The sequence below is a fragment of the Myotis davidii genome, unplaced genomic scaffold (genome assembly GCF_000327345.1).
Source record: "Myotis davidii unplaced genomic scaffold, ASM32734v1 scaffold391, whole genome shotgun sequence".
NCBI lineage: Eukaryota > Metazoa > Chordata > Mammalia > Chiroptera > Vespertilionidae > Myotis > Myotis davidii.
The window spans coordinates 1,047,369-1,066,823 of record NW_006284336.1 but is presented as its reverse complement, the minus strand read 5'-3'; the positions used below and the strand labels follow the sequence as shown (position 1 = coordinate 1,066,823).

Sequence of the window (19,455 nt, the reverse complement as noted above, 5' to 3'; positions counted from 1 at the left end):
TTGATGTTTTGTGGGGGACAAGGAAGGGAGAGAGAGAGAGAGAGGGAGAGAGAGAGAGAGAGAGAGAGAGAGAGAGAGAGAGAGAGAGAAACATCACTGTGAGAGAGATGTACCCTGACCTGGTATTGAACTGCAACCTAGATATGTGCCCTGACCAGGGATTGAACCTGCAACCTAGGCATGTGACCTGACCAGGAATCCAACTGCAGCCTATTGGTGTAGAGAACAATGCTCTAACCAACTGAGCCATCCCACCATAGCAAGTATATGCAATTTTTAAGGGAGGACACTGAGTATCTGAGAAATTAAGAAATTTGCCTTATCTCATCTGGCCATGAGTCATTGGAGGAGCCCATACATGAACTCAGGTTGACTAATTGTTACTCTGCTCTACATCAAGCTACCTTCCAGTGTTTGTCATAGCAGGTGAGCACACAGGATTTGGGGTCTGATAATCTGGCCACAGGGCAGCTAAGAATACTCTCCAGGGGCCTGGCTTTTTTCTTGGCCTCCTTGGAGAATCTAGCATCTGCCTTGGGTGGTGTGTGTGTGTGTGTGTGTGTGTGTGTGTGTGTGTGTGTGTATAGTGTCTTCTCTACATTTGGGGAAATATGCTCATAGTGGGATGACAAAAAGAACAAGAATAGCTAGCATTTATTGCATCCTTATGGATGTCTGCTAAGGAGCTTATGGACATCATCTTATTCAATTTCTACAATAACCCAGAGAGGCGGGTGCTATTTTAATTTTCATCTACAGATGAGAAATGAGCCTTGCAGATGTTAATGTGCCCCGTTAACTCAGACAAGTTTTCTAGTTAGTAAGTAAAGGAAGCTTGGTTTCTACCTGGGTCTGTCTGACCTCAGAGCCTTAATTACGTTGCTGCTGTCATTGAATATGATGTCGAGAATGATTATTCTCCTTGTACCCAACAACTCAACAACAGCTAAACCACAGAAACCTTTTATTTCTGAGCACTTCAGCCAAGTGAGATTTACTGCTTAATGACACAGCTCTTTAATTTAGAGGACTGCCAACCTGAGATTACCTCCCTCTCTAGTGTGTTGGAAGTTATTCATTTATTTGGGGGCTGCTGTTAATTTTAATTAGTTGTTTGACCTTTGACCACTATAAACTTGATCTGATTAAAAAATATTTTCTTAACATAGAAAATTGCCAGCAAATACCAAAAGCTCTAGATAAACCAAGCCAGACATGCTTGAATAAATATCCACAGAGCTCGTAAAAATGTCTGCCTGTGCCCTTGGCATTTGTAAAGAGATAATTATGACTCCAACACAGTCTGCTATCATTGGGTTATTGCTGACACATCAATCTTAACTTGACCATCAGCTTTGATTTTCCCACTGGCAAAAGAGCTACTTAAATTTTTCACATTTTCAAAAAAAATAAAAGCAAAAAAAAATTTTTTTTCACATTTTCTGCATTGCTGGTAGTATACAGATCTCACCCCACTTAAGGTGCATGCACACACACACTTTCTCAGCAAAGAGGCTTTTAAGAGACTGACAGTATAAACACTTAGTACTCTGAAATACAGAAAAGCCTTTCAGAGTGGGCTGAACGAGGGGGCTTCAAAGATGGCTGGAAGAGTGTAGATTAGATACAAAGAGTATTTCTTCTCTCTGAAGCTGGAAAGACATTATTTACTGAGAATGTCCTCCTTTACCTGTGTTCTTCTCTGGCAATTTTCGAATTCAGGGGAAGAATCCTTTGAATTTTTTAGTTTTCCTTCCACATCTTTACTTAAGTTTCTTGACTGAGCTTTTGGTCTGTACAAATTGCTAGGCAAAAGTAAGTCAGTAGGAAATATTTGAAATAAGTGAAAGGAGGAACGTATAAGTGTGACATTGTTTTGCCTCTGGTCGAAATTTCCCTAAAGAATTTGCACATGTAAGTATTGCTTTTGTTCCCCTCTTCTGAGGTTGAGTCTCCTCAGTCATAACCTACTCCCCACTTTATAACTTGAGGTGAAATATGGTCTCCGGGCACTGAATCCATGTTACTGATGAATGAAAATGTTCTCAAGACTTGGTCTCCACTTCACATGATTAATTTTTCTCTTCCTCCCGTCCCCTTTCTTTGAATTGGTGGGCAAAGTCTAACTATTAAAAATGCCTTTGTTTTACTTGGGCAGTTGGTTGAGCGTTGTCCCATGCACAAAGAGGTCGCTGGTGGGATTCCCCGTCAGGTCACATGCTTGGGTTGTGGGCTCGATCCCTAGGAGGGGGCATGCAGGAGGCAGCCAATCTGTTTCTATCTCTCTCTCTCTTTCTCTCTCTCTCAAGTCAATAAGAACATATTTTTTTTAAAAGTCTTTGTTTTTTCTACAAAGTAGGCTGCCACATAAGTCAGTGGACATCTTGGCTACGAAAACGTTAAGCTCTCAAATCAGTGGGGGCAGTTGTAAATGTGTTTGACAAGCATCGAAGTATCAAAATAAGCTGGCCCACTGAAATCCACTTACATATATAAAACATTGTTCTTGATTTAAAAGTAATCTATGCTCATTTTAGAAAGTGAGTAAAATAAGAAAAACACAGAGAAAATAAAATTCACCCATAAAATTTTATCATCCAGCTATTAACAGTTTAATTCATTCCCTTTCAATCGTGTGTGTTAATGGCTGTATGCCTAAAAATCTAGAATAGTGCCTGATACAAACTTAATAAATATGTAGATAAGATGATTTGTGCATTTCAATGGCCAGAGTCTGTTTTGTTTTTTATTACTGTGACACTTCTGTCAGTTACAGCTGTGCACAACATCAGTGTTTTGTAATTTAGTCCTGCTTGGAACTCCTCCTTTGGGTGATTTACCTCGAGAGTCTGTTCTCTACACTTATCGACATAAAAGTGATAGTACATGTTAATAGTGCTATTAGATTAATTAGATAATTTAGCCACATGCTAATTTTAACCTGTATGGCATGGCAAGGGAGTGGCAGCCTGGGGTGTTAGAAAGAACCCTGGCCCAGAGTCTTTTGAATATGGATTCTAATCTTGGTTCCACAACTTTCCAACTTTGTAACCTTAACAAATTACTTGATCTCTTTCACCCTTAATTTGCTCATTAGTAAAGTGACATATAGTAAAAAACCAACATCATATGTTTATTGTGAGATAAAATATGCATAAAGAAAAAATCATTGGATAAATTTGAGTTATCACACAGACTCAGAAAATTTTACAAAATCATGGCTTATGCCATACGTTTTTATTCATAAAACCCACAGTGTCATAAGGTTAAATGGTAGCCTGGATTTTTTTGAAAATGATATTATGCTAAAAGATAACACATTTTAAAATTGAGAGTGTTCACTCTTCACAGGGAAACTCCAGGGCTGACTTAGATGGCTCATTCTGGCTAAAGCCACGCCTTGGAAAATTACTGTCATTTTAATCTTCTCATTATTCTTTGAGGCACTCAGGTAATTTCTCTTTTCTCAGAGCCACCTGATATTTGATATTAGAGCAATTGCTTCTAAAATCATGAGGGTCCTTTCCCCCGGTTCTTAGAAATCAGTTTGCAGCTGGTGATGATCATTTTCATTTTCTAAGCATCTCCTACGAGCAACAGACTGTGCAGTGCCTTTCTAGCCGCACTGTCGCATAAAATCGTCATAAAATCTTTAATGAGGTGGGAGTATTATCCCATTTTCTAGATGGTCTCAGATATTACCTGCCATTTTCAAATGAGAAAAAAAATTATCTTGTGAATTGCTTGCTCCTGTTAAAAAAAAAAAAACAAAAAAAAGAAGCTGGTAGGGTAACTTTAGCTTTGCCATTACTAGGCAAGGAGGGAAGGCAGTCATGGCCATTAGTTGTCACTAGATCCTGGTGGTCAGCTGGTGTTGGGGTTCAAGAGGTGAAGACAGGAGACAGTCTATTTTCCCAGACCCTTCCTCCCTTTAGTGCCCAACAGAAGGCAGAAGCCAAGTCACTATCCCTTCCTCTCTAGGAGACTCAGCCAAACGAAGTGAAAAAGTGGCCCCTATGCCAACAGGCCCCTCTGTGTAGTTGAAGTCCACTCTCAGTGGCCGGAAGAAGTTGATGCTGCGGGGTCCAGCACAATGTGCTGTGGGTGCCCCAGCAGTGGGCTGAGCCCCAAAATGGCACTCAGAGATTTTAAAGGACTCTAGGCAGTCTTTTTCACCAGGAGAATTCTCTGGGCGGGTCTTATTTTTTTTGTCTTTCTATTTTTTTTTTATCTTTAATCTTTTCTTAACTTTTTTTCAAACCTTTGTGTTGAGGGCTGACTTTCAATAGATCGCAGTGAGGGAGCTGCTCTGCTACATAGGAAACCCCGACCCAGAAGGAGGTCGTCTACGAATGGTTTAGCGTCTGGGTGGGTCTGGATCCTGGGCAAGTCAGAGGGGAAAGCTACTGGTCCTAGCAAATGGAATGTGGTCTAAAGGGATTGTCAGTTGGAAATGATCTAAAGGTCAGTTTCCCAGGGGAGGGGATATCCATTCAAGTATGTGATCAGACCTAACAATCTGAATGTAAGGAAGACTGTATCTTTATTTTTTTTTTGTTTGAGAAATGCTATTCAGCAGTGCTAGGGAAGAGAAAGGGACCATTGAGCCTTGCAATAAATCAGTGGTTCTCAACCTTGGCTGCACATTAGAATCACCTGGGAATCTTTTTAAAATCCTGATTTCTGGGCCTCATTCTCCAGAAATTCTGTTTCTTTGTTACTAATGTTGTGGCCCCACCCCATGTTCCCATCTGTTGCTTGTGGGAGTGGGCTTCTCATGACGTCACAAGAAAAAGAATTTTCTGAGAGGCACATGGGAGGATGAGATGTTGTAGAAAGCTTGCTTTCTGTGGAACCGAACCCGGAAGTTTCCAAGGTCCCATTTCCCTTCCTTCCCCCAAGAAAGAAGTGTAGCTATGGCTTCAGTAGGGCTAGAATCAAAGCCAGTGTCCAGAGCTTCCATTCCATGTCTGCACAGTGCAATACAACATTAGGCTAGTTAAGTGTGTGTTCGCAGCCACAGCCCATCAGTCCGTTTTTATGTGGGGTTCACAGGGCCACATAGCTTGGAGAAAACATGGGTGAATGCAAGGAACAGGAACAAGAAAGCCTCAAAGCCAAGAGTCACAAGAAAAGCAAACTCCTTTGTTTGAGGGATTATGTATCCCCCGATTTTTGTAGGTTTACAGTGGCCCCACCCATTCTGGCCAATGATCTTTGTTCCCAGGTTTGATTGACAGGCACTTTCCCTAGTCACCCCAACTTCACTGGGTGTGTATCTATCTCCCATTTGTTGGAACCCTTCCCCCAATAATCTGTGAGGAATGGGTTGGTGGTTCCCTGAAGAATGTGAAATTGCAGCTTCCTGGTGGCCATGTTTATAATGTCTGGCCTTTCTTTTGCTCCTTTCCTATTATCAATAACTAGCTAATTATAATGGTGTCAGTTTCATTGTCATCATCTTTGAGGAGATTATGATTGTATTGGGGTTGACCCATTGGCCAGGGTCAACCAAAATCAATTGCAGATATAATTTTCTTTTTAAAGTGCCCCCTCTTCCCCCACATACTTTTCCTCTTTATTGTCAGGTAAAATTATCTTCCTAGTACATGTAAATCATGAGTACCCCCTGAATTGTGTCAAATTTGATATAAACCAACATATTTTGAGTAACTATAATCAATATCCAGATACATCCAGATTGATCAGAATTCATGCTTTATTATTGTAAAAGGGAAAGAACCAAAACATTATTCCAAGCACATGTAGTTAAAGTTTGCAGAGAATGATAATACAAAATACATTCAATATTTAAAGAAAAAAAATGATATTTGAAGAACAGAATATACTTAAAATTGTTTGCTTTTGAAGTATAGAATATACTTAAAATTACTTGCTTTTAAAAAACCTATTTCTCCCACGCCTAAAAATTGTAATTTCATAGTAAGCAATGAAGTTATTTTACACAATCTAGTTAAATAATTTAATGGGAATAGCATTTGGCAGAATAAGAAATTGCACAGAGATGTGACTCCAAAATAGTTTTATTGAAATCCAATTTTTAACCTCCAAAGATAGATTGCCCCTAATAGATTTAAATATATGATTATTGGAATATGAAGTATGTAAAAAAGAAATGAATATATATCTATATGTCTATATCTATATTATATATCTATATCTAGATAGATATAGATTATCCATCTTCAATTTCATAAAGGAAGTAGGATGCTAAAGCAATGAAAAATCAGACATTTTTTCTTTTTCCATTTTTTTCATACAATCTGCTGCTCTTGTTCTGCCTTAAGGTTAGCCATTCAAATTGGAAGTTGGTAATGTAATGCTGGAAGGGGAAAATGACCAAATATGCTGCCTTATCATTTCCTTTCTGATCTTGATTGGGAATTAAAAAGAAAAAGTATATGGGGAAGGGGTCTTGAAGAAAAAAATTAATGAGAATCTGAGGCATTCATGTTCTGACATGGTAGGCAAGATACAAGTTCTACCAGGCGATGTAGCAACTCCAAGAAAAGGGAATGGGCTAACAAGGCACTAAGGCTAGAATGGAACACATTGAGCATCAGACTAAAAAGGCTTTGGATTATATAGCACCTAGAATCTCTGATTTAGAGAATTCTCATTAACAAAATATAAATTAAACTTTCAAGAGAAGCTTGCTTTTCTGGCTATTGTATTTTTAATACAGACCTCGCCTATACACGTGAGAGGGACTAGGAAAAAGAGGATTTGAAGCCCATTTTGCAGAAGCCACTTTAACAGTGAGTACATACCTGGATCATTATTTTCTGATCCCTCATGCCCCATGAAGGGAAAAATCACAATGAAATATGGTCGCAAAATTGGCTGATTCTTGTATTCCTATGGACAATTTAACTTATTCTTGAGAACCGTTAGCCTATAAATCATGCTTGGAAGATGCATTTGAGAAGGATCTATTAAGGGATGATAAACTCGCATATGTACCTCTTGCTGCTCCGACAGACCTCATCACTCCATTTGCCCTGAGCTGACTGGGAGAACAGGGCACAGTTTTCCCGCTTGCCACCATTAGGTTGTGCTCGGTCCCAGTTGAGGAAGGAGATGGCAATTCCATTGACATCAACAAACCTGCCTTCTGTGACCAGGTCATTGATGCCTAGCCAAAAGTCATTGACACCCGGCAGGCTCCTTTTGCCATAGTCTCGAAGGGCATTGATTTCGTCTGAGTTTCTGGGGATTACCAGGGTCCCTCCCTTGGAAATACAGTCTTCATTGGCTCCATGGAAGTGCTTCGAGCCTTCCGAAGCAAGGTAGCATTTCTTGTGAAATTTTGTGCCTCGGAGACAGACTGGAAAGATGTGAGATTTGAAATATTAAAATGCTTTCTGAGTATAAGACATCCAGGACTGGACCTGGCAAGTACCAGTATATATTTGTGGAATGAATGATATGTGATGGCAATGATAAATCAACATTTATTTACTGGGGATTTTGTATGTGTTGGACATTGTACATACAATATACAAAAAGATAAATTTTGATCTCTTCCAAGCACTTTACTCATATAATAATCACAACAGTCCCATGGAGTGGGATTTTATTACTCCCATCTTTACATATCAGGATATTAAGGCTTAGAAAAGTTGTGGTTTGCAACAACTTAGCATGTAAAAATATAACTTAGCATGAAAGATTACAGCTACGCACACCCAGGTCTGTCCCTCCCTTAAAATATGGCCTTTCGCCTCATGATGCTTTGATATACACATGGTTGTTAGTTATTGTAGCTCCACTATGTGCTGAATTTCTTTGGGACTTTTAGAACTGGAATGATATTTCATAATTATTAAAAACAGAAACAAAAGCCTGAGTTTGTATAGAGAGAGACAGTGTTTTTCTTATGCAGATAACTCAGCCCTGCTATATATATTGTTTAGGTTATCCAGGATAAACCAAACATAAAGATAGATTAAGTGAAAAGCATGGGCGGATCAGGCTCTGAAGTTTACTAGCTCTGTAAAGCTTGGGCAAATTATTTAATTTCTCTGTGCCTCAGTTTCCTCATCTGTAAAATGAGGATAATTACTATGGCAGGTATCTCAGAAATTATTAGAGATTAATGTGCTCATGTAGGTGAAGCATTAATAAAACTCCCCTTATACATGCACATTTGACCTTCTTTTATTTTTCTGTTTCCCTGGAAACCTGATAACGGAGCTATATCACCAGTGTTACTAGGCAACATTGCTTATGGTAAAAAAATGACCTTGAATTGGTGTCATGTATGGTCTGGGAGTTACAAGCACTTGATTGAAAGCTGTAACTTCAGTCTTCTCTGAAGGCTGTAACTCTTATAATTGGGCAGGTCTCTTGTGGGACCCTCGAAGCTCTACTTTTGAGTTATGAAGAGAGTATTGTTCTCTGTGGCTATGAGCTTTGCAAGCCAGGCTGTTCCTGAACCACCCAGTGTGGCTCTCATTTCCTCACCCCTGGGAGCTCTGCTCCAGAAAGACAGGAACGCCAGATGCTGCCCTCTGTTGGCAAGCTGTGGTTCTAACCAATGTCCTTCCATTTGCATTTGATGTACATGCCTGAGTCCTGTGGCCCTCTGTTTCATTGAATCTCAGCAGATCTCCCAATGAGCACTTAGTAAACATCCAAGGAATGCTAATTATTCAAGGTAGTTAATACTCGCTTCACTTCTGTTTCATTGCCTATAAGAGAAGACTTTTGAACAGACTTTTAAAATTGTATTATTGAAATGCCTATTTTTATCTCTATATAAAAGAAAGGAGTGGAAAATCAAGCTGATTTCCCAAACAGTCATCTCCTCAGCTTTTGGATCCTTTCTCCAAGACACATCTGGCGTGTCAATGTCTCTTTTAAAAATACGTCACCTAGAACTTGACATGCACTCTAGGTATGGTTTGAATTGCTAGGAAATCGCAATTTCCCCTCTATCTCCATTGAGACAGGCATCGATGAGATGGGGTCTTACCTGTCTGCAGAGCCTGTATTTCCTTCAGGGCATTGACCTCTCTCCAGAGCTTTTCAACTTGAGTCTTTAGGTCTCCATCCTTTTCTGGGGATATTTTAGGGTGGGGTGGTAAGGGAGAAATAAAAAGCATATGATTAAAAAAATATGAAAATGAAACAAAATAAACTGAAGCTTTGAAATCCAAAACCTAAGGCAAGGGTGGTTTTGATGAAATTGCGCTCAGTGTACATGAAAAATAAAGCATGAAAATAAGTTGGGTGGGAAGATTCATAAGGGTTTGGTGGAGATAATAATACCAACAATACTAGAAGTTCCCTCTGTGCAATGGGCCTCCCATCTCTCTCTCCAGCCCCTTCCCATGCGACCCTCCCTCCACCAGGCTTCAGATCCCTTGACTCTCTGATGGATTCTACAGCAAGCTATCTCATCTTGGGATCCTTTCCTTTGGGTTCCTTATGCCTGGAACACTCTTACCCATCTTTTTGTTGAGTGTAAACATCTCTTCTTCTGAGAAAACTTTTCTGATTATCCTCTCTACGTTAGCATCCCAGTGGCTAATCTCTTTCTTTGAACCGTTATTTTTCTTCAAAGCACTTTCTCCAATCTATAATTATTTTACTTAATTTTATCTGTCTTATTATGCAGGGTATTCCTTGGCACATAATAGGCACGCATAATGTTTGTTGAATGAGTCAACAAAATTTCAGGAGTGATGGAGACTGTCTTGGAGATTGACAGCTTGGGAGCTCTTCAAAGGCAGGAATTGTAATAAATTATATTAAAAAGCATTAAAAGCCATCATACCCTATGTGCTAAGAGCTTCAGTATTTCAATATTCCTGTGAGATAGACACCATCACTGTCCCCAAGAAATAGAGGCACAGACAGTTGAATTAACCTGCATAAGGTCACCCAGCTGGTAAAGTACTGAGTTGGGATTTGATGCTCACTGACTCCATTTCTTCCCATCCCTCCCATCTACTTTTGTACAGTGATTGTCTTCACCTGCTTGGTCCTTAACATGTGGTCTCGGGCAGAGAAGATGCTCAAAGCTTGACAGGGCCTGTCCTCAGATGCCTCCTTGTGGCGATGCCATATAGAGAATCTATGCTCTGTCCTGGGTTTTTCAAGTCAGTCAGTCCCAAATCCAAACACGCTGATCTCCATCCCCTTAAACATGTGCTTTGCAAGCCAGGTTTTTCCACATTTGGGTCAGGAAAATTCCTTCTGCGGTACTCAGAGGTGGCTCCCAGCTCTGTTTCACTTCATACTGCTCATCAGTCCTCAAAACATCCACTAGCTCAGCTCAGAAATAAATAGCCTAAGGATTTCCTCAATGGGTCCATTCAATCCAGAATAAATATGTTCAGAGAACAAAGCCATTGGCTGTTGGGGGCCAGGCTTGTAAAGACCTGAAGACTTGCTTCCAAGTTACAAATTGTCAACTCTGTACATGTTATTCCCCCATCCCTCTCACCTTCCTGCTCCATTCTATTTAAATAACTGACCTCCACAGAGAAGCTGTAAACGTTATAATTAACATAAAGACACAAGAATTAATATTAGGCCCCTGGGAAATCATTATGGAAGTCATTATCCAGATGGCTTGGCTTCTGCTGCTGCTTTTGTGACAAATATGAATGTTTTGTCTACAGTGAACACAGGGATCAACTATTTCACTGTAAAAGTTGTATTTTATTCATACTGCAGGACATAATTTTTTGAGACCTATGTAGTAAGTACCAAAAAAGCCTTTGTTTGGAACTAAATCACTCAATTGCCATTTTGAGTTTTTAAAAACAGACTCCTTTTCACTTTATTATTAGTATTCTCCAAAACAGGTACAGTGTAGAAATGATGCAAAAATAATTTCCAGAAGAAATGACCACTGAACATATGAAAAATAGCTCAGCTTCATTAACAATCTAATAAATGCAAATTTTAAAAGGTTTTATTCTTTTGGTTAGATTGTCAGGGCTTAAACTGATGATGATGTTGGGCTGTCAAAGTATGTGCACAAGGGGCAATCTCATATACTGAAGATGGGATGCTGTCATTTAGGGAGCCAATTGGAAAGTGTGATTAACCCGAAATTTTGCTTCTAGAAATGTATCCTAACATCCTAGTATGGGGATCAATATACTTATAGACAGTCCTTGATAGGATGTTTTAATTTATGAGTTTTGATTTTACAATGGTGTGAAAACCATGTGCTTTTAGTAGAAACTGTACTTCAAATTTTAAATTTTGATCTTTTCCTGGGTGAGCGTTATGTGGTACCATTGTCTCTTGTGATGCTGGGCAGAGGCAGATATTTTAGAGTATATACTGTGTTGCCAGCAGTTTTTTGTTTTGTTTTGTTTTAAGTATTGTGTTATGAGCACATTTAAGGTCGTTTAGACTAAGTTACAATATTTGGTAGACTAGGTGTAGTAAATGCATTTTCAACTTACTGTATTTTCTTCTTTTTTAAAAAAAATATTTTTATTGATTTCAGAGAGATGGAGGGAGAGATAGAAATGTCAATGATGAGAGAGAATCACTGATCAGCTGCCTCCTATCCACCCTACTGGGGATTGAGCCCACAACCCAGTCATGTGCCCTGATCAGGACACACTGTGACCTCCTAGTTCATAGGTTGATGCTCAACCACTGAGCAACACTGTCCGGGTGATATTTTTAATTTATGATGGGTTTATCAGGATGTTACCCCATCACAAGTCAGCGAGTATCTTCATGTGTGTACAAAGCAGTTCACGGAGGCACTGAATCAGAGATGGACTGAAAACCACACAGGTTCACCAAGAGAACAGATTAACTAAATCATGACCCATCTACACAGTGTGATATTATGCGGCTGTTAAAATGACTGAGGTCCGCTTTGTGTAGATATGCATCTCTGAGTGTTAATAGATGAAATTAATTAGTTTGTCTGCCAGGCACTTTGCATAGCCAATTCTTATTTTGTTAAAAATATCGATTTTTAATTGTGCATTCAAAAAACTGTGAATATTAGCCAGTAGTTAATAGTGGCTAATTCTGTGGAGAGGATTGGGAGAGAGAAAGAGCTTTCACTTAGACTTCATAAAGTGTTATTTACAGGTGCTTAAAATAGTTTAAGGGTGTGAGAGGTTGGGGAGAGAACTAGTCTGCAAGTCTAGACTTACTACTTCATCTACTGTAGCATCTGCTTATTGGGACCTGATGGCAAAATTAGCATGAACTGCTTTCAGAGGGTGATATTTAAGGTGTGTACCCCGTCAGGAAAAAAAAGTGTGTGTTCGTGTGTATGTGAGGGTTGAGAAAGGAGCTCTCTATGACCTGAACTGCAATTACTCCAGAAAAACCACACACACACACATGCACACACACACACACATGCACACACACACACAACACACACACACACTCACACTCACACTCACTCATACCCCTCCCCACATCCCTATTGGGTGGTGACCAGTTTGCACTCCCTCCCACTGGTGAGGAAATGCTGGCAACAAAAATGTGCCACATCACCCAGTACCTTCTCTCACCTCCTTCCCCTGCCCTCATCTTCAGCAATATACTGAATATACTGTACCTACGCCTGGGAAATATTTCAGTCTTTCATTAAATAAGGTACCAGGGCAATATAACATTTTATAAGGAAAAAAGATTCCACTTAAGAAACCGTGCATCAGACTTAAATTGTATAAAAAACTCCTCTAGAAAAGCGCACTTTATTATCAAAACACAACACAACACAAGCTCCCTTTCTATCTACCAGTCATCTGTGTTGTGTCACATCAAAACCAACCTTGGTATTTTTTTTTTGTGTGTGTGTGTGTGTGAGGGGTATTTTGTTAATAATGAAGTGCAACTGATACAAAAATAGTGTCATAATATTTACCTTAAAATATCCTGATATGAAAATGACTCAGAGGGTGAGATAAGAGATTGCCCATGTTTTCCCTTTTGCTTTGGTTTCAGTATGTTGTAAATAAGTTGTCATCAATTTTGTTCTTTGCAGCATTTACTCTTTATCTCATAACCTAATTCAAGCCACCCAGAATTTGAGATTGCTCTTAGATTTAGTTTTGCATTAAAATGTCTTCAAACACTATATGACGTTGCTAGTTAAAATATGTTTAAGTCAAAGAAAGGTTCAATTTATCTGTGACAGGAAAAAGCTTAAATATATAGTATATAGACTATTCTTATGTAGCAAGATATGAAAATATATGTACATGGTAACCAGTGACAAAAAAAGAAGTCCCAATTACCAATAGCTCTATCTTCTACTACACATTTAATAGGATCATAATTATTTCACAGTTACCTTTGAATAATGTCACACAATCTCTACGAGTGAAACTGTATTCCATAATCAATATGTTCTACTTGACTCCTCATTCATAATACCAGATGTCTACATATCCCGGCGATTCCCTCTAAAGAACATTCTATGTAATCCACTTGACAGAGGATATACAATATAGAATTTCTTTTTACATTATAAGAGCTTTTAATCACTGTAAAAAAAAAAAAACCCACCCTTATTACATGATTCTTTTAAATATCAAACTCTCCAGAGAATTAAAAGGTCATTCAGTCCCATGAAATGCCATTCCCGTATGCTGGCATGATTACTGTCACCAGGCACAGTCTTCTGGAGGGGTTTGGAAATGAACATTGTCCAGCCCCTCCCCACCCCGAGCAAACCCAGTATTTTACCTTTCACGCGGCGTTTGCTGTGCTTCCTGGCTTTGAGTTTGGACGGGTGGCTGGTGGTCTGGTCCAGGAGTAAGGTGATAACCAGGACATAAATTACAAGTCCACTCTTTGCCATGGCTCCCGGGCAGGTCTGGTGGCCACTTTGCCAGCTCCTCTGAAGTAGCTAAGGGACAAGCAGACTGCACAGCCACATCTTGCTCTGGAATGCCAGGGGCCAGCTTTATAAAAGTGAGCTGGGAAGGCTGGCTGCCGTCCTGCTGACGAAATGTTTGAGTGCCTCGGCTGGCCACAGCATGAGGTGGCCCCTTGTTCTCCGTCCTCATGGCAGACATTTTCTGTGTTAATATTGGTGCTACACTTCCTAGTTGACTTGCCTTTTCAGAGTGTATTAGAGTTAACGGAGGGATGAAGGGTTTTGCTTGTTTTTCCTTTTTTAAAAAATTTAAATTCCAGGAAGTTTGGGGGTCTCTGGGAAAGCCTCAACATTTAAGTCTTTCATTTGGAGCTCTGGAGTTCACTTAAAGAATGTTCTGGGAAAGTGTTCGATTCCATTTTCAGGGCAAAAAATGACACACACACACCCCCAACACACCCCAAAACAAGAAAGTTACTGTGTGTGTGTGTGTGTGTGTGTGTGTGTGTGTGTGTGTGTGTTTGAAAGAGAGATAAGGGTAAATGAAAGGACCATGAGTGACATCCTGGAGAATACCGATATTTAAGGAGCTTCGTAGAGAAGTAGAACCATAAGGTGTGTTCAAGGAGAAGGCACTAAGACTCAGATGTTGGATTCGATTGAAGCTGATGGATAGATTGGGCAGTAAGAATGGTGAAAATGGGCAAAAGATCATGTACTATGAGGTTAAGTATTTCTATGGGACTTTTGTATCCCCACAGTAAAATAAAAAAATAGTGGCTTAAATTATGGGTTTCGAAATTTGGATATATTACTCATTTCTTCTCAGTGTAGTACAATATAAAAGCATTTTGCGATCACAAAGCTGCAGGATATGCCAGAGAATAATTGTATTCTATAAAATGCATGGACACAATGACTAAAGGACTGAAATTCACACAAGAGCTCTTTGGGAACTGGGATGTAAATTGTCTTTGTTTTTAGCACATAGTGAAGTCCTTGGTACCTTTTTGGATCTCAACAAATGCTTTTGAATAAAATTAAATTAAACCACTTACTATTTCACACTTATTTCTTTCATAGCAATGGAAGCTACACATTGTAGTATTGGTGTCTAGGATTGCCTGCTGAAACTATTAAGCCTTGCCCTAACCACCCTAACTCAAAGTAAAGTTGGGGGGAAATCTGAGAGAAATTGGAACCTGGCAAGAGAAAGAAGATTAAATCATTCTAATACTCATTTGTATTATAGGTTTTCTATTACGAACATAATTTTAAATGGCACTGTGTGGGTCATGCTTTCCCATGTAGGGGGGAGTCAACCAATCGATGTGTCTCTCTCACATCACATCAATGTTTCTCTCTGTTCCTCTTTCTCCATCTCTCCCTTCTCCCGGCGCTCCTTCTCTCCCCGCCCGCCCTTCCACTTTCTCTAAAAATCAATGGGAAAAATATCTTGGGTGAGGGGAGAGAGAGAGAGAGAGAGAGAGAGAGAGAGAGAGAGAGAGAGAGAGAGAGAGAGAGAGAGACCACAAAACCACCTGTGTCTATGCCCACTTGTGTGTGTACACAGCCCATATGCATCTAGGGGATGGTTTGCTTACAGGAAATAATGAAGATGGTTGAGATGGAGAGTTCATGATAAGATATAAGGCCGCCCTTTATAAGGGTTTTATGAATTTGTCAAGAATTACATCCTTGCCCTGGTTGGGTAGCTCAGTTGATTATAGCATCATCCAGATATTCCATGGTTGTGTGTTCAATGAGGATTGAATGCATAAATGAATGCATAAATAAGTGGAACAACAAAATTTATTTTTAAATATAGTTTTTTTATGGGGTGGGGAGGGGCTGGACAATATAGAGAGGAAGGGAGAGGGACAGAGAGAGAAACATCAATGATGAGAGAAAAACATTGATCGGCTGCCTCCTGCACACCCCCTACTGGGGATTGAGTCCCCAACTCAACTTGGGCATGTGCCCCTGACCAGAATCGAACCTGGGACCCTTCAGTCCGCAGGCCTATGCTGTATCCACTGTGCCAAACAGGCTAGGGCTGGGACAACAAGTTGATGCATCTCTCTCCCCCTTCTTCCCTCTCTCTCTAAAATAAAAAAATAAAAATTATGACTTACATTCTTAGAGTGAAAAGAAAATTAAAATAGTGAATTATTTCCACAAGAATTAATGTAAAATATCAACTATAATTATCTTATGGGGGATCCCCAACCAACCAATAATTTTTTTCTTGAAACTATCCCAACCACTTAAATAATACTTTCAAGTGAAATATATACATAACAGAGAAATTATGCCGGAGTTCATGTCCCAGCATCAAGAAGGGTTCAGGAATCTGGAAAAGGCTGTGTGCAGATGACATAGAAATCCAGAGACTAATAAAGAGTCCGGAGACGAGATATAATTTTGAAAGGCATTGGGGGTCAGAGGACCTTCAGCTAAAGGAACTGAAGACTCCCTTCTTGTCTAGGACCCTGGCTTTTATTAACACAATTTGTCCTAAGGCAAGATGGAGATAACACACTTCAAAGGGTAAGGTTTCAAAGGGTACAGAAGCATTGTCAGTTTGGGGGAATTAGCCTAAGGCTGTTCAGTAACATATAGATTAAGATGCCCTTTGACTGTCTGGCAGCCACAAGCAGTTTCCTATTCAGGTTTGGGGAAATGCCTTTAGCCATTACCAACAGGTGACTACATGTGTGACTCAACCCTGTTGAGTCCCCAAGTTTCATCAACCTTTTGATGAAACTCTTAAAATTCTGACATGCTGGAATTGGCTTCCGGCAAGAAATATAATGAAAAACTTTAACAATGGGCTATAAAGGCAAGTATTGGGAGCCAGATAGACTTTTGTATCAAAAGCAAGGGACTGCCATATAGACGTGACCAAGCTGGAGTGAGTTAGAACTCAGGGAAATGCCTCTATGGACTGACCCCACCACGCTATTATCTGGAAAGACAGCAGGGCTTGAAGATTTTGGAAGGTCTGAAGGACCAAACTTATTTCAGCTTTTTTTTTTTTTGAGACAATACAGGAAGAATCAAGGGGTGATTGATTCCTTCTGAATCTTAGTAAGGAAAACCACAGTCTAATGCATCCTTTTTTCCTCCCTTTTAAAGCCACGTTGTAATCTACCCACATATTTACACCAGAGGAAGGCCACTGATGTGGGAAAGTCAGATATAATATAGCAATGTAACTGTGAAATAAAAAAAGTAAAGATTTTACTTATAATGCAAACTCCTTATATTGATATGGGCAATCGATGAGTAGGCATTTGAAAGCATTGTGAAAAAATGCTGAGCTGGGTTTACATTCTACTTTCACCCATTTATCAGCCGTGTAATTTTGGGCAATCACTGAACCTCTCTGAGCCTTCTCTTATCTCAGTGATGAGGCTAGAAATGCTTACTTTACAGGGCTGTGGGAAAGATTAAATGGGCATAAGCACTTAGCACAATGTCCAGTGCTTAATAATAATAATAGCTGTAATATCCTTATCTCCCAACGGCTCCCGGGCTGCCAGAGGGATGTCTGACTGCCAGATTAGGCCCGATCCCCTAGGGAGCGGGCCTAAGCCAGCAGGTGGATGTCCCCTGAGGAATCCCAGACTGCGAGAGGGCACAGGCCGGGCTGAGGGACCCCCCTGAGTGCACAAATTTTTGTGCACCGGGCCTCTAGTGAAATATAATAGTATATATCATTTCTGGAATGCCACCTCTTTTTAGTCTTCACAGCAAGCCTATGGGATAAGTAATCTCTCCATTTGATAACTGATTGGAACTGACTGAGCCTCAGAAAAGTTAAGAAGATTTGGTCAGTGTCACTCAGATCCCAAGAGTGGACGAAGAAATTAAAATCTAGATTTGATTGGCCCCAGAAGACCGCTCGCTCTTTTGCCCTGGGCTGTGAAAAATGTCCTTTGATTTGAATAGGGAAAAGGATCAATGTTTTACAATTGATCATATGATGGATCAAAAATGCTTTTTGCCAGCTTCTCAAACCCTTTGCTCTGAGATTTCAAAGTTACAGAATAGTGGTAGAAAACTAATTATTTCTCTTGGACCTTTGATATGTGCTGTGTTCAAACTGAACTTATAAGAACAAGGTATCTTTTTTCTTCAAAATAAATCTATATTGTTTTTTCTTATTTCTTTTCATCTTTATTGTTTTTAACCGCCTTTTCCTTTCCAGGAAAGCCTCTGACACTTTTTTGATTTGTTTTCTTTTAGCCAGATCTTAGAGCACATGTTTTCTTCTTAAAAATTAACACTTTATTTTTTAGAGCAGTTTAGATTCATAGAAAAGTTCATCAGAAAGTAGAGAGGGCTCCCTTATATCCCCTCTCCCTGCCCCCACCCCCAATTTATCCAATTGTTAACATGTTGCATTTGTGTGGTATATTTCTTATAACTGATGAATAAATATTGTTATATTATTATGATGATTAAAGGTTTCACTCTTTGTGCTGTACAGCTCTATGGGTTTTAGGAAATAAATGTATAATGTCATGCATCCACCATTACAATCGCATACAGAATAGTTTTGCTGAAGCCCATATTTAAAATTTTTGCTTTCAATTACAGTTTATATTCCATATTATTTTGTGTCAGTTTCGGGTGTACAGCTTAGTGGTCGAACAATGATAGACTTTACAAAGTGTTCCCCTGATATTTCCAGTACCACCTGGCCCCAAACGTAGTTATTACAATACTATTGACAATATTCCCTCGGCTGTACTTTACATCCCCATGCCTATTTTGTAACTGCCAATCTGTACTGATTAATCCATCTTTTTCATCTAGGCCCAAACTCCTGATGACTTTCTCCAGTTGTAGAGACCTTTGCCAACTTTGAGTCATATTAAAGTTGAGTCATATCGTCCTTCCACCACCACTGTGTCTTTCCATGTGTTTTTTCTCTGTTACTATGTCCCACCCCTTTCCAAACTTGTACTCATTGTGTGTGTCTAAGTTAATACCATTTTGTATGTGACTAAATCCCTCTTGTACTCCAGGTCTGAATTCAAAGGCCACCTTCTCAGACATACCTTCTCTATCTGCATAATCTAGGAAGGTCCTAATTTTGTCTTCTTCATCAAAGTATACTGATTCCTTTGTAGCCCTAATTGTAATTTGGGACTCATTTAAAAATGTATGTGCTTAATAGATTTCCTTCTTTCTGGCTAGGCTGTAAGTCCCGGAGGGCAGGGGCTGTGTCAGGTTAGCTCAGTTCTGTATATAGCACAGCACTGAGCACATAGTATTTGCTCAATAAATATTTACTAATGTGTGGCAGGACAGTTTTGCTTTTGCTTTCCTTTCTCCCCACCTCTGAGGTTCCAGCAGTAAGACACTTGACCAAGGAAATAGCAACTTAACTCATGGAATAGTAAAGAGACCAAGACTCATTTGGCATAGTAAGTCATTCGAAGTCATGCTGAAAAACCATCAGTCTTAGCATTGGGGAAGTTCTGATGGTTTTGTCGGTGCTTGGCCATGAAGCCAGATAGGGATGGGAACTTTCCTTTAACTTCTCTTCCTCCTGTGGAGATTCCATATCCAGTTCTTCCTCCTTCAGGGAATAAAAC

The 19,455-nt window shown here is 39.6% G+C and overlaps 1 protein-coding gene and 1 long non-coding RNA gene across 2 annotated transcripts in view; both read right to left on the bottom strand.

The window, feature by feature from the left end:
• The window catches only part of LOC107184514, a 34,678-nt gene that overhangs the window by 12,957 nt on the left and 2,266 nt on the right, over nt 1-19,455 (bottom strand). Inside the window, exon 2 of the long non-coding RNA XR_001515363.1 lies at nt 4,262-4,364. This is a non-coding gene — a long non-coding RNA (uncharacterized LOC107184514). The remainder of the gene's footprint in view (nt 1-4,261; nt 4,365-19,455) is intronic.
• CLEC3A (C-type lectin domain family 3 member A) lies at nt 6,187-13,917 on the bottom strand. The gene is made up of 3 exons (XM_006754447.2): nt 13,714-13,917; nt 8,999-9,082; nt 6,187-7,348 (listed from the first exon to the last, which is right to left on the bottom strand). The coding sequence occupies exons 1-3, from the start codon at nt 13,826-13,828 to the stop codon at nt 6,957-6,959; spliced, it is 591 nt and encodes a 196-aa protein (XP_006754510.1). The 5' UTR covers nt 13,829-13,917; the 3' UTR covers nt 6,187-6,956.